This window comes from Vulpes vulpes, chromosome 2, assembly GCF_048418805.1.
Source record: "Vulpes vulpes isolate BD-2025 chromosome 2, VulVul3, whole genome shotgun sequence".
In the NCBI taxonomy this organism is placed as follows: Eukaryota; Metazoa; Chordata; class Mammalia; order Carnivora; family Canidae; genus Vulpes; species Vulpes vulpes.
In genome coordinates, this window is record NC_132781.1 from 146,931,598 (window position 1) to 146,945,348 (window position 13,751).

General features: G+C 35.5%; 1 protein-coding gene across 10 annotated transcripts in view; it reads right to left on the bottom strand.

Annotated features, from left to right (window-relative positions):
* Positions 1–708: 708 nt before the first annotated feature.
* The window catches only part of PHKB (phosphorylase kinase regulatory subunit beta), a 212,831-nt gene continuing 199,788 nt past the window's right edge, over positions 709–13,751 (bottom strand). For all 10 annotated transcript variants that reach the window (XM_072750287.1, XM_026014319.2, XM_072750291.1 and 7 more), the window contains 5 exons: positions 13,370–13,504; positions 7,649–7,778; positions 4,633–4,740; positions 2,266–2,406; positions 709–1,620 (listed from right to left, as the gene is read on the bottom strand). In XM_072750287.1, the coding sequence (XP_072606388.1) occupies positions 1,483–1,620; positions 2,266–2,406; positions 4,633–4,740; positions 7,649–7,778; positions 13,370–13,504 (652 nt within the window). In that variant the 3' untranslated portion in view covers positions 709–1,482. The remainder of the gene's footprint in view (positions 1,621–2,265; positions 2,407–4,632; positions 4,741–7,648; positions 7,779–13,369; positions 13,505–13,751) is intronic.

Below are 13,751 nucleotides of genomic sequence, written 5' to 3' on the forward strand. Positions count from 1 at the left end.
AAGGGAGCCTGACGTGGGGCTCGATCTCAGGGCCCTCAGGTCATGAGATGAGCTGAAGGCAGAAGCTTAACCAACTGAGCCACCCAGGCACCCCATTACTATCTTTTCATAAACTGTCTTAATATATCAAATAATTATCTTCTTTGTCATATCCCTCTCCTTAAGATATTCTCTAAGGTCAGATTTTACCTCATTCTCCTCAATTTTGCCAAAGTGCATATATGATTTCTTATACAAGACCCACGCAATACACCGCAAAGTTAGGAGAAATGTGCCTGACTCTGCAGATTTTTCCATGAATTCACCCATCCATGTATTTGATATCAATTTGACTTGTTACTGAAGCCACCTGTCCTATGTTTCTTAGATCTACAAATGGGCTGCATCCTTTATGTAACAAGTTTGACTTCTCAGGTGATACTTCTAATATGATTGGTCAGAAAAATGACTTTCTTTGGATCTATGGCTAAAATTAATGGGCTGTGCTGTATAACATTCAATAAGGATATAAATTCATAAAACTTAAATGTTTAATCTATTTTCTGTTTTTATTAAAGTTTGCTTAAATAAATTTGGTAGTAAAATATGTGAAATGGTAGGTACCATAAATTTTCTTCCACTCTGTCTCCAGATCAATTAAACTGAGAATATTCAGGAGTAATAGACTTAATAGTGTGAACAGGAGAACCAAAAATGTGTCCAGATATATTCATTAATTCAGAAATAAAGTTTAATGATTTTCAGTTTTCTTTTCACTAGTACAAACTAGGTTAACAGTCTACTCTTCTGAACAATCTTATGCATGCCATATTTTTAGTAAGAGCTCAAAGAAAATGTTTGATCAGGTATATATTATACTGTATTTTATCCCAACCCCTAAAGTCAACACAAATACAAAACCACAGTCATGTTTACAAGGTAAAAATTGTACAGTAGCTCTGTATACTAAAATATTATCAACAATGCTGTTTCTGAGAATAAAAACATCAGCTGGCAGATCTGCTTTTATGATTTTAACGTATTTTTCCAGTATGACAATGCCACTAAGTTAAGCTCACCATTTGTTCCATTCTTTCAGTATCTTTTCATTTCCAGTATGCACACCAGCTGGCAAATTCATTTTAATGGCAGTGCTAGGTGGGAATTTAGTCTAAAGAGCAAAGACTCATTTCAATGAGTTATCTGATCATAAAACATGCAGTGGTGAACTTTCAATTCATTAACTATTTGTATCACTCAGTAAAGATTATTATTGTGGTTGGCATTATAATCATGAGGACTTTTTTCCATGTAGTTAAAGCATTTTTTACCATTAGATTGACTATGGCGTGCAAGAGATTCACTAACTCTGTCAAGGGTGTGGCAACCACCTCACCAACATAATAAGTCCTTACATTCATGGCGGCCTGAATTAAGCTTCAACACAAAACTTAACACACTTCCAGAAAACGTATTTCAACAGAGCCTTTTACACCTTCCTCACTAGCTAACCAGACATGGGTCATCATTGCTTGGCTTGACTTCTCCTTCTAGCAGCAAATTCATCACAACCTTTGTCAAATAGCTGCATGTTCCTCTTTTTCCCAGTGGGGGAGTGTTGTAAAAGGAAGTCATGTCATCCTACAAAGGAAAACAGTAAGTAAGTCATTTGATTTTTGTTTGTAAAGAGTTGACAGGTAAAATCAGTGTCAGCCTAGGGGGAAAAATAAATTCACAGAAAGATTTCCTCATGGAAAATAGAAACTTCTTGAGCTTTTCTTTCATTTTCCTAAGGCATCTTCTCAGCATATAAAACAAAGAGAGACATTTTTAGTATTCTCTTCTTTGCTGATAATTTTTATTTACTTAGGGAACCTTTTTACAGATGAGCATAAAATATTAAACGGAGAGCCTGGAAGGGACTATATTAGTATACACAGACCAATGCAGCCTGTTATGCATTCCCATCCTCCCCAGAACTTAATTTTATAGCCTTCTGGAATCTATGGTTCCTTTCTGGTAAAACACATTTTAACTGCTAACTATATAAAGGAAATTTATGTCTTCCCAGTTTTTTTTTAGTCAGAGCTTCATAGCTGAGCTGACTAGTAATTAACTAAAAAGCACTACTAATTTCTCAAATAAGTCAGACTTCTCCCTGCCCCGCAAGTACTCTATTTTACACTCTATAAATCTGTTTTGGAAGTTAAGTGATGAGAGATTAGGGATATTTTGAAGAGTCGAGACAATGAAAAAATTCTACAAAAAACTGTTTTCTCTACTTACTTGTTTTTCAACTTCCTTTAGTCGACTCTCATCTTTTTGAAATTCATGAAATGCATCTTTCACTAGTTTGTCTAGATCAACTTTGTCTTGAAATTCTAGCTCAGGGTTTCTTTCCAATACAATGGATACAACCATTAGTAACTAGAAGAGACAGAGGTTGAAAGACAATTATATGAAAACCATAAAAGCAACATAATCTGTACATGTTTTCATTCTTTACTCAGATTGATGGATGACCCTTGAATCTCACAGTGTGTTCTGTACAATGACTGATTGTAGGACCATTGTGAGTGGAATCTTTCTAATCTGGCAAATTAGCAGCGTTAAGTTCTGTTTGGAAACTGCATATTTTTTTTCAATATATATATCTTTGTAGCTGTCATTATGTATATAACTTTGTAGCTTAGTCATTTCAATGAAACTAGTAAGAACAACGATTTTCCCAATCACAGTCAACAGTACATAGTGCCCTGTTCACCCAAAGTGTCTGAACTTTCTGGCCTCTGGGCATTAATCCTTATTGGCAAGACACCAAAATCAGTGTCCAGTGGGACAGAGGCTGCCCTAGAAAAGGTAAGTAGGCCACAATGCCAAAGAAGGCAGATGAGTTCAGTGGAGACTCTGGATCTAGGCTCATGATCAAATGACCTGGAGCCCAACATCCCCAAATGGGTATAATTCTGTGACATCATAGTGTTTCTCAGGGGATGGTTATGCTTTAAAAAACACATCTAATTTTTACCTCTTTCTGGTCTGAGTACTATTGGGTCTGCATATCTTAGTTTAATGCATCACCCTATTGTTTAGCTATCTCATACATTCATCCTAAGTAGTAACATTCATTTTAGATGACAAACTATTAGACACAAAGATTGTGTCTGAGTATACAATGCTTGCTTGGTAAAGAATTTAGGATGATGATTATGGCTCTGACTTTGTACATGGAACAGGAAAAAAGACCTCATAATTCCTAATTTGGGAATCTTCCTGATTATACTTTATCTAAATGCTTCCAAAACAGAACCTAAAAGAACCAAATGAAACACTTTCAGAAAAATCCAGGTGTTACAATGTGGTAGGGCAGGACTTTAGCCAGGAGAATGTGAAATTTTGTTCTAGTTCAAGAGAAATTCTTCTGCAAAGGGACCCTCATTTGGTCAACAAGAAGGACCTCCATGTCTGTTGTAGGTCCCACATGATAGGCACTAAACACTGAAAGGCTGACAGCACAAGGAAGGCATCCACCCCTCCAATAACCCCATCTCTTCCTGACCTCAGTTTGCCTCATTCCCACATGCTACAAAACTGATTGGCTGATAGTGTCAGGGAATCTTGGCACATCTGAGGTAAGACTGAATCTCACTCAACTCTGATTGGATTTTAGATGCCAGATTCAGGACTTACTGAGAGCTTCTCCCTCACTCAGACATATTACCCAACCACAAGAGACACAAAATCTGATGGAGACATTCCCAGAGAAAGAGACAAAGTGAAGATGTACTATATGCTAAATCCATTCATTATGGGGATTCTCTCCATATTTGGCATAATGTTTTAAAATGGCAAAAGAGCACATGTATACACCATGTACATGTGTGTATTTTAGCATTTAACCTTTTATAAAATAATACAGCACAAAATTGCATGTCTTCTCTGTTCATAGAGAGATGTTTAGAAAGATGTCCCTCAAAATACCAACACTGATGACCTATTGCTAGTGGATGTAGTGGATGGGGGGATTTTTTTTTTTTTTTTTGCTTTCTTTTCTATAATTTTCTCAACTATTACAACTTTCTACAATAGTCATGCACTATTTCTGTAAACAGAAAAAAAAAAACCTGAAATTAAAGCAAATAAGAAAAGGTCACTTCCTCTGCTTTTTAGTAGTGTTAATGCACTTGCTTTTTTTTTTTTTTTTTTTTTTAATGCACTTGCTTTTGAGAAGTGAGTATGTGTCTAAAAAAGCTGGGCAGTCTTTCCACACTGAAGGATTTAAGATTTTTTTTTTGTATATTTTTTTTATTGGAGCCCAATTTCCAATGTAGATTAAAACACCCAGTGCTCATCCCGTCCAGTGCCCCCTCAGTGCCCGTCACTCAGTCACTCCATCCCCTCGCCCACCTCCCCTTCCACTACCCCTTGTTCGTTTCCCAGAGTTAGGAGTCTCTCATGTTTTGTCATCCTCTCTGATTTGTTTATGTACCTTGACTTGGGTCAAGGATGGCTATATTCTCCAAGACTCAAACAGAGGAGATCCAGGTTAGGTAAGGAGTAGAATTCCTGGTCTCTTGAGCAGTTTCCTTTAGGTTAATTTTCAGGGAGCAGATAGAAAGCACTTTTCAGCAATCTACATTTCTAAATACAAACCTCCACAACAATCTGTCTGTACTTTGGCTGGTCAATATTTCCCAACATGTCTTCAACAAGGAGAGAGAAATTCATCTCATACATGGTCATATCTGACAGGGTTGGTTGCTGAAAAAAATAACTCAATATTAACATGCTGCATTGTTATACTGTGGTTCCCACTTAATAGAGGAATTTCATTTTCTAATCAATAACCTTTTTCAGCTCCTAAAAACCTTAGGGAGCATTTTAAGCATTTTATATATGTCAAACTACTGAAGCCAACCAGCTGACTATTGTGATAAATTAAACCTTCTGTTTTTAGTAGTTATCTTCACTATACAAATGTTAAAGGAAAGGGACTATATTGGAAATCCACTTCAACACACAAAAGAAACAGCCAAAAATTGAGACAACAAATAGAGTACATATTGCTTTCAGAATTAACACAACAAGTTATGCTTGCTGTCAGACTTTATCATGTAAGTCACTTGATATTGAATTTACATCATTTCTGTGGCAGGTCCCTTCTGAGCTGGCAGCATAAAAATGCATACAAATAAGCAAAAACAACACTGCACGTAGAAATGGCAGGAAAACAGAGGGAAAAAACTAAAACTAAAAGAATTCACCCTACCCTTTATATTTCTTTTAAAACAAGAGTATTACATAGTCTTCCATTTACTTTTTACAAATGAAATGAAAACAGCAAATAAACTCAAATCCAAATGCAAATCCAATTCTGGGCATGATGGCTAACCCTCAAAGGATTGAAAAGAAGACTCTGTTAGGTTTGTGTGGTGGAAAGCAGATGGAGTTACCAGACTTATTACCAGAGATGCAGAGATGGTGAGTCATATTTATTTGCTCCCACCTCAATGATGATTTACAGTGAACTTAATCACAGCCTCAGAACAAAGTGTGTCTACTTACTACTTCAAATGGGACCCTGCAGGAATATCCCCTTGAAATCAAATGACAGCAAAGTTGTTTGACTTGGTATAATAATGCATCAGCCCTATAATTCAATATGGTTTACCTATTGTATTCTATATTCAGTATAATCTAACATATTATTAATGTTTACAGATGGTACCTAGTTTGGGGAAAGTGAAGCCCAGTTGTTAAACACAGTAATAATAATTCTTTAGATGTCTAGCAATGAGATTAGTAGGGCTACAGAAGGAAAGAAAGGTCCTGTCATGGTTTCATATCAATTTCATATTAATGTATCTCATTTGAAAAGTCAACCTGGCTACTGTGCAACCATGACAAACCTAGAGAAGAGACATCAAGCTTGCTTTATTTCCTACTCTCTCAAACTATAGCATAGAAGTTTTTTTGTTTTTTTGTTTTTTTTTAGCATAGAAGTTAAGACAAAAGGTTTAGAAGTCAAATTACTAGGGGTAGGGTAGGGGATAGGTGTTACACTCTGGGTCAACTACTTCCTAGATGTATAACCTTGGGAAAAAACACTTAGCTGTACCTCAGTTTCCTCATCTGTAAAGTGGGAATAATAGAGCACCTACCTCAAAAGATTGTTGTGAGGATTAAAGGAGCACTTAGAAAAAAAAAAGAAAAAAAAAGAAAAGTGCCTGGCACATAAAAATATTTAGTATGCATCTGCTGTTATTTTTGTTAGCAAAGAGAGACTATAAAATGTAAGTGGCCTAGGCAATCAGAGAATTATATGCAAATCTAGTAGGTATTAGAGGGGCCTGAGCGAGCAGCTAGCAAAAGGTCGCCATAGTCCAATGTATGCAGACATGAGGCCTAGCAGAAGCAGAGCAGGAATAATGGAGGCCTGTTCTCTGCTCATGACAGTGCTGCCCCATATGATGGTCACAGAGTATCTGGGGAGAGGGATGGAGCACCTATATTGACAACCAAATATAACTACTCAACAGTTCGTGAATAGTATAAAGAATTCTTTTAACAGTGATTATTCATTTTTAAAAATAAGTAATCAATGCACACAGTTCATATTTGAATGGTTAAAAAGGTTTTTAGTGAAAAGCCTACCCTGTGCCCTCAAACCACAGTTCCCTTCCCCAAGGCAAAGAAAATAATGCTACCAGCATCTTGTGAGTCCTTCCAGAAATACTGTGTACATATAAACAAAATAAGTGTGGGTATGTGTATTTAAGAATACTATATTTGTATAAGGACCTTCATCGGAAATAATTTGGCTGACTTTTCATTACCAAAAACAAATATGGTACTACATTTCCAAAAGGCCTAATTATTCTTGTGTGTATATAAGCAGAATGAGTCAGATGTCAGTATTAAATAAAATAACCAAATCAAAGAAGCAAGCCAGTTTATACAACTTGTGGAACCATCCGAAGGAGGGAGCCCTAATTCATTTGGACCAAAGCTAAGTTATATCTTGAGTAAATTAAGTGATTATCTATGATCTAAAAAGTTATTACATTTTTCACATTCACTGAAATTCCGTCATTTCCTTATTCACAGCACTACTAAGTCACTTTGCTTCTTAGGTCAGATTTGGTTCTGTCTTTTGAATGTATGTTTTATTGTTTGCGAGGTCCTCCAACACTGGCCCACTATCACTTGGTGTAAAGAAATACCAACATTCATAGTAATGCTAACATAAGAAACCCTAACTTCACTAATAAATAAACAAAGGAAGGACAGCTGCTTGGCAAAAGGTTTGGTCATATGGTTCCTTTAAACACAGAGCTTCCTTGAAACATTTGAAATAAAATAACACAAAAAGATTTTTGATTAAATACAACTTTTAAGGAAAATATCCATTTGGTAAAGCAAGGCTTTTGTATAGAGAGGCACTAATTTTAAAAAATTAAAGTAACTCAGACTGGGGAAAAAAATTTCCAATCTAATTGATTAGGTATCTTATTTTCTAGTATTCCCTCCCTTCAGGTATCTGGATATCCTTTCTTTAAATACTCTTAGAAAATGGAATAAGCAGAAAGACTATTTGCACTGCAGAAGGGGAAAGATTTCCCTACTCCCTTAGGTCCCCTTAAGTGACATAAATACAGTGGGGCTGTACCTGTGGCAAATGCTTCCCAGCTACAATGATACCATTGGGTGTACGCTCCAGGATCTGCCATACTCGGTCATAGAACCCAGCAGGAGTTCTATTCAAAGACCCATCAATCTGACGCCTGTTCAGCCAACATCTGTAGACCAAAAGAAAATGCCTCAGAGTTGAAAAGCAAGCTTGTTCTCATAGACAGCAGGGTTTTCAATATGAATTAATTGCTCCAATAGGGTGAGCAATAAAAGCCAAAATCCATCAATGATGCATATCTACCATGTGTTACAGAGGTTACTAAATATTTCATAGTGAATACAGAGCTTGCAGGAAAGGAGAAAATACCCAAGATTTTAAAAAATTTAATAGGCAAAATGATATTCTCTAGTAAGTTATATTGCTCACTATGGCATCAAATGACTTCCTAATATGTGAAGAAACTCTATTTAAAAACACAGAAGCAGGGAATTTCAAAATAATTTCATGTAGTCCTTATATACAATAAAATATACAACTTCATAAAAGCATGGCTATCATATGGCTTGATCACTCCTATCCACTCTCCCAGAAAGATGCTTAATAAACATTTGGTAAGTAACGAAGGCTCAAAAAAGTATTATGATGCATCTAACGAAATTACCTTCTTTTAAACCTTATATTTTATTTTTTAGACCTTATATTTATTTTTTTCTATTTAAATATGGCAAAAGTACCAGTGCTGAAAAATCAGTTACATGATCTTACACATCATAGTAATCACACTATAGTGATAAGCCAAAATTCTAGATCTCTTATTTCCATGGATTAAGTATTACATCTTAAAGATATAATACTTACTCATTCACAAACTGCTAAAGATGCAGAATTTGCATAATTTGAAAAAGAACACACAAAGACACAGTAGTATATTCTTCCAAAAAGCTGCAGATAGGAACAAATATATACATCTTTTATACTTGGTATTAAAATAGGTATTGAATGAAATTTTTTTTTTTTAAGATTTTATTTATTTATTCATGAGAGACACAGAGAGAGAGAGAGAGAGAGGCAGGTTCTGTGCAGGGAACCCAATGTGGGACTCGATCCCGGGATTGCGGGATCATGCCCTGGGCTGAAGGCAGGTGCCAAACCACTGAGCCACCCAGGGATCCCCGCATTGAGTGAAATGTGCCCTCAACCACAAGGTAAAGCATATGACCAACAATATTGTTAGGTAGGAAAATAGCTATGCAGGAGACATATACTGAAAAAGACATTTTTGTTCTGATGAAAGAGGACCAATTAAGTTTTAAAACTGCATAAAACGAGTGAGGCATCTTTTTTGGATGCACATTTTTTTTGTTAGACCCAGACTTGTGTGGCTGGGTTCAGGGTCTGGCTAAAGAGAAGAAGCTCAAATGTGCAGGGGTTTCTTCTCCTTCCCCTTTTCCTCCCCCCCCCCCCCCACCTTTTTTTTTTTCTAAGAATTTACTTATTTATTCATGAGAGACACAGAGAGAGAGGGAAAAAGAGAGGCAGAGACACAGGCAGAGGAGGAAAAGCAGGCTCCATGCAAGGAGTCCAATGCGGGACTTGATCCTGGGACATCCTGAGCCAAAGGCAGACACCCAACCACTAAGCCACTCAGGTGTCCCAGTGTAGGGGTTTCTTGCTGATGTTTTACTTTGGATAATGAGGATGCAAAACTGAATACCCAGTATTCTGCATCTGATTTTTTTGATATTCCCTTTGTGAGACAATAAGAAAAAAAAAAAGGTGTTTTCAGAGTTCTAAAGGCATGGTTAGTATTATAAAAAGGAGAGGTTTGTTTAGAACAACAAAGAAAGTAGAAATGTGTGAATACTCACAATGGAGATGAATTACTTTTGAGGACCTCTCTTTTATTTTTTATTTTTTGGCTTTTTACTTTGAAATATTTGATTTACAGAGAAGTCAAAAAATTAATTCACAAGGTTCCTATATACTCAGCGTCTCCTACTTCCATTATCTTACACTAACACTTGTCAAAACCAGGAAATGAACGCTGACCCAATACTATTAGTTATGGACCTTATTCAACTTATGCCATTTTACCAGTAATGTCCTTGCTCTGATTGTGGGTCCAATGCAGGACATCACACTGCCTTTGGTACCCCCGTCTCCTAAGGTAGGTTCTTCCAATCTGTAGCAGTTCCTCAATCTTCTTTCATCTTTCATGAATTTAACATTTTAGAAATGTCAGTTATTTTGCACCTCAATCCACCTCAATTTGGGTCTATCTGATGCTTTCTCATGATTAGACTTAAATTATGCATTTCTGGCAAGAGTATCCAGAAGTGGTTGTGCCTTTTTAGTATAGCATATCATGGAGTACATGATACTGATGTGTCTTGTTCCTAGGATGCTAACTTTGATCATTTGATTAAGGTAGTGTCTACTGGGTTCCTTCGTTGTAAAGTTAGCATTTTTCCTTTTGCAATTAAAAAGTATCTTGAGTAGGAATACTTTTAAATTATGCAAATTTTTTTATTCTCATCATACTTCCACCCACTAAATTTAGCATCCATTGATGGTTCCTGCCGCAATAATGGTTACTATTGTATTCGTCTAATGATGATTTTCTATTTCCATTATTCCATCTACACTTATTAATTGGAATTCTACTGTCAGAAAGAATCCCTTCTGTCCCATATATCTATTTATATCAGCATGGACTCAAGCACTTTTATTCTATGGGTTATAATTCAATATTATTATTATTTATTTTGTTGCTCAAATTGTCACATCTTTGGCCACTGAGCCTCCTTCAATTTGTCTCCAATATCCTTCTAACACACCTCTATAATTTTCTGGAGTACTATCTTACTTTCTGGTACCACAATATACTCTAGGCTTGTATCTTATATTTTTCCTATCCTGGCCCTAGAATCAACCATTTTTCCATGGAATGTTGGCTCCTTCTATTAAAAGATATTATTTAGAAACCAGTGTTTGGGCACTAAGTTAGCTCATTGCTGTGGGGGTTTCACTGCTTCTGGGTCTTCCCAATGGACAGAGCCAAGAAAGATATGGATATATACTCTTATATGCACACACATTTATTTGTCATATATACACATCCACATTTATTTGTCTCCATCTGTGTGAAAACCATGAATTCATACTGACACCTGCAATTTCAATCTACCACCACAGGTTATATTCTAGCCCTTCCCCTTGCCTTATTTGTAACTACTTTCTCTAACAGAGCCAAATGTGGCTTTCATTACCCACAATATATTTACACTGTATATATATATATATATATATATATATATATATATATATCAATTTCAAAATTGTTAATCTCTACCTTTGTGAGATTTTTAAAAACCTTATTAATATACTATAAGTATACTATTTGTGTATAGCCCTTTTTTTTTTCTTTAGCTTTACAGTATCTAGAAATGTTTTCCAAAGGTTTTTGGGTTAATTCTTTTCTTCCCAACTCCCTTCAGTGTGGGAATATTATTCATTTGGCATACAGTTAGGTTCATTTGTTACTATTTGTATTGTTTTGTATTCCTTCCACATCTGGATTAATTTTAATTAGTTACTACATTTTGGGTATATAAAATATTATGGCAGTTTAAGAGTCAGTGCTACACAAAATGGTGATATTCAGGAAAATACTGCTTTCCCATTCAACCCTATTACGCTGTACCCAGCTGTTCCACCCTGTTCTCACCCACTCCCTGAAGGTAACCAATCTCCTTAGTTACTAGTTTAACCTTCCTGTATTTCTTCTGCACAAATGAGCAAATATTTCCTTTCTTACACAAGTAGCATGCTACAGATGCTCTTTTGTACAGTTATTTTCATTTAACAATATATTATAGAAATGATTCCATATCAGTTCAGAGACAATGCTCCTTCTGTTTTCACAGCTTCATCACACTCCATCTGTGGATGCACCACAGCTTATTCAAATTTTCTCCTATGCACAAGGATTTAGGTAATGGGCACTCTAAAATTTATACACAATGATGCAATATTGTTGGAAACACATCTCTAGAATAAATTCCTAAAAGTCAAGGGGTTAAGTGCACATGTAGACTTGTTTTAGATGTTGCCAAATTCCCATACAAAAGGGCTGTACCCACCAGCTACACAAGAGTCTTGTTTCCCTATAGCCACAGCAAATGTTTATCATAATGTTTAACTTTTGCCAGTCTGATAGATGAGAAATAGCATCCCAATATGTTTTAATTTATACTTCTCTATGAGTTGGTTCAAACATATTTTTTAAATATCTAAAGTCCATTTTTTATGTTTTAAATGAATTTAATTAATCATATTTTCCCCTCTTTTTCTCTTGGGTTTTTGGTTCTTTGTCTCTCAGTTTTTAAGAATTCTTGGAAATTAGCCATTTGTAGCCTATTTTTTGTTCCAGTTTCTCAGCTGTCTTCTGAGATTGTCTATTTTCTGCCATGCAAAATGATGTTTTAAATTTTTATATAGTCTTATTAATCTTTTAATACCCCTAGATTTGAGCCATAGTTAGAAAGTCTTTCTCATACCGAGGTTAAAGCAGAATTTACCCATGTCTTCTTTTAGCTCTAGTGTGGTTTCATTTTTTATATTTAGACAGCAAACTCTATTCAGAGTTTATTCTTGTGTATGATATAAAGTATGGATTTGACTTTCTCTTTTCCTAAATGACTGTTCAGTTGTCCCATCACTACTTATTTAAAAAAATAATGTCCATCTTTGATCCAGTGATATGAGATGCACCTTCATCACACATTAAATTTCCTATGTGCTTAAGGTCTGTTTCTGGGCTTTCCATTCTGTTCAGCTGGCCTATTTATGTGTTCATGTGCCATCAGCACACTGTTTTTATCATAGAGGCTCCATAGTATGTTTCACTGTTAGGGCAAGCCCTTCTTTCATGTTGTTCTGGTTATTCTTGCATGCTTGCTTCTCCATATGAAGTTTAGTATTAACTTGTCTATCTCCATAAACAGCTTGTTGGAATTTTTTTGGAATTGCATTAAATTTATATCTGATATCTTTATAATGTTAAGTGCTCCTCTGTAAGAACAAAGATGTTTTCCCATTTGCTCAAATCTATTTTTGTAGAGGACTTCTTTTCTAGGCATATAACTATATCATCTTAGAAAATATCAGGCATACAAATAGTGCTAATAAATGCTTGCCTAAATAATTATATTAAAACTCTTACTGTAAGAAAACAGTCTTCAATGCATTCCAGAAGTATTTTTGTTGTTGTTGTTTATTCTAAGCTTAACACAAGTTAAGTCTATGAAATGATTTAGCTCTGAATAAGTTTATAGTCTACTTAGGGAGACAGAGTTACAGGCAACGTATTTAAATAATGTTACCTAACTCAAATCTTTATGCCAAAATGTTGGGAAGAGATGGTAAGTGCTACAAAGGTTCAGAAAAGGAATTGACCAAAGTGGTAAAAAGTCTTACACTCTGTATAAAATAAAAATTAAGATACACTGATAAACTATACCAGAAAACAGTATAAAATTAAATTTAATACAAAATCACAGCTGAAGATAAACATTTTGATTAGTATCTTTGTGTACATTGTCTACCTAGTAAGGTGACCTCTGATACTGTTGTATTTTATTTATTACTATCTTATTAATTTCATAGATGAATGAAATATATATATGGCATATATATCAGAGTATGATGTTACTATAAATCCAGAGTGTTCTGTAGGTAATAAAGGGTCCTCATTACCCTCCATTCTGTTGAGGCTGGAGAATATCCAACAGAAGCTGTTTAACTTCACTAGGTGACAGCTGATACAAGTCTCTAGCTGGTTTGTCTCCGCCACGGATCTGTAGTTCATACTCCATAGCATGGATGATCCACCTGAAACAAAGAGAAGCATGAATCAGTAAATCACCTCGTGCTTCTCACAGCAGTCCCCTCGACAGCACTGACCCATTCAAAGGGGAATGAAGAAAAAGTCATTGGAATTTTCTGAACCATTGATATAATTCCTTCCATCAAGATTATATGACATCATCAGATTCTTAAAAAAAGAGGTCAGGTCTGCTCTTGCATATGTGCTTAGGTAGTAAACATGAAAATAGGTAAGGACTGAGGTTCTTACTAA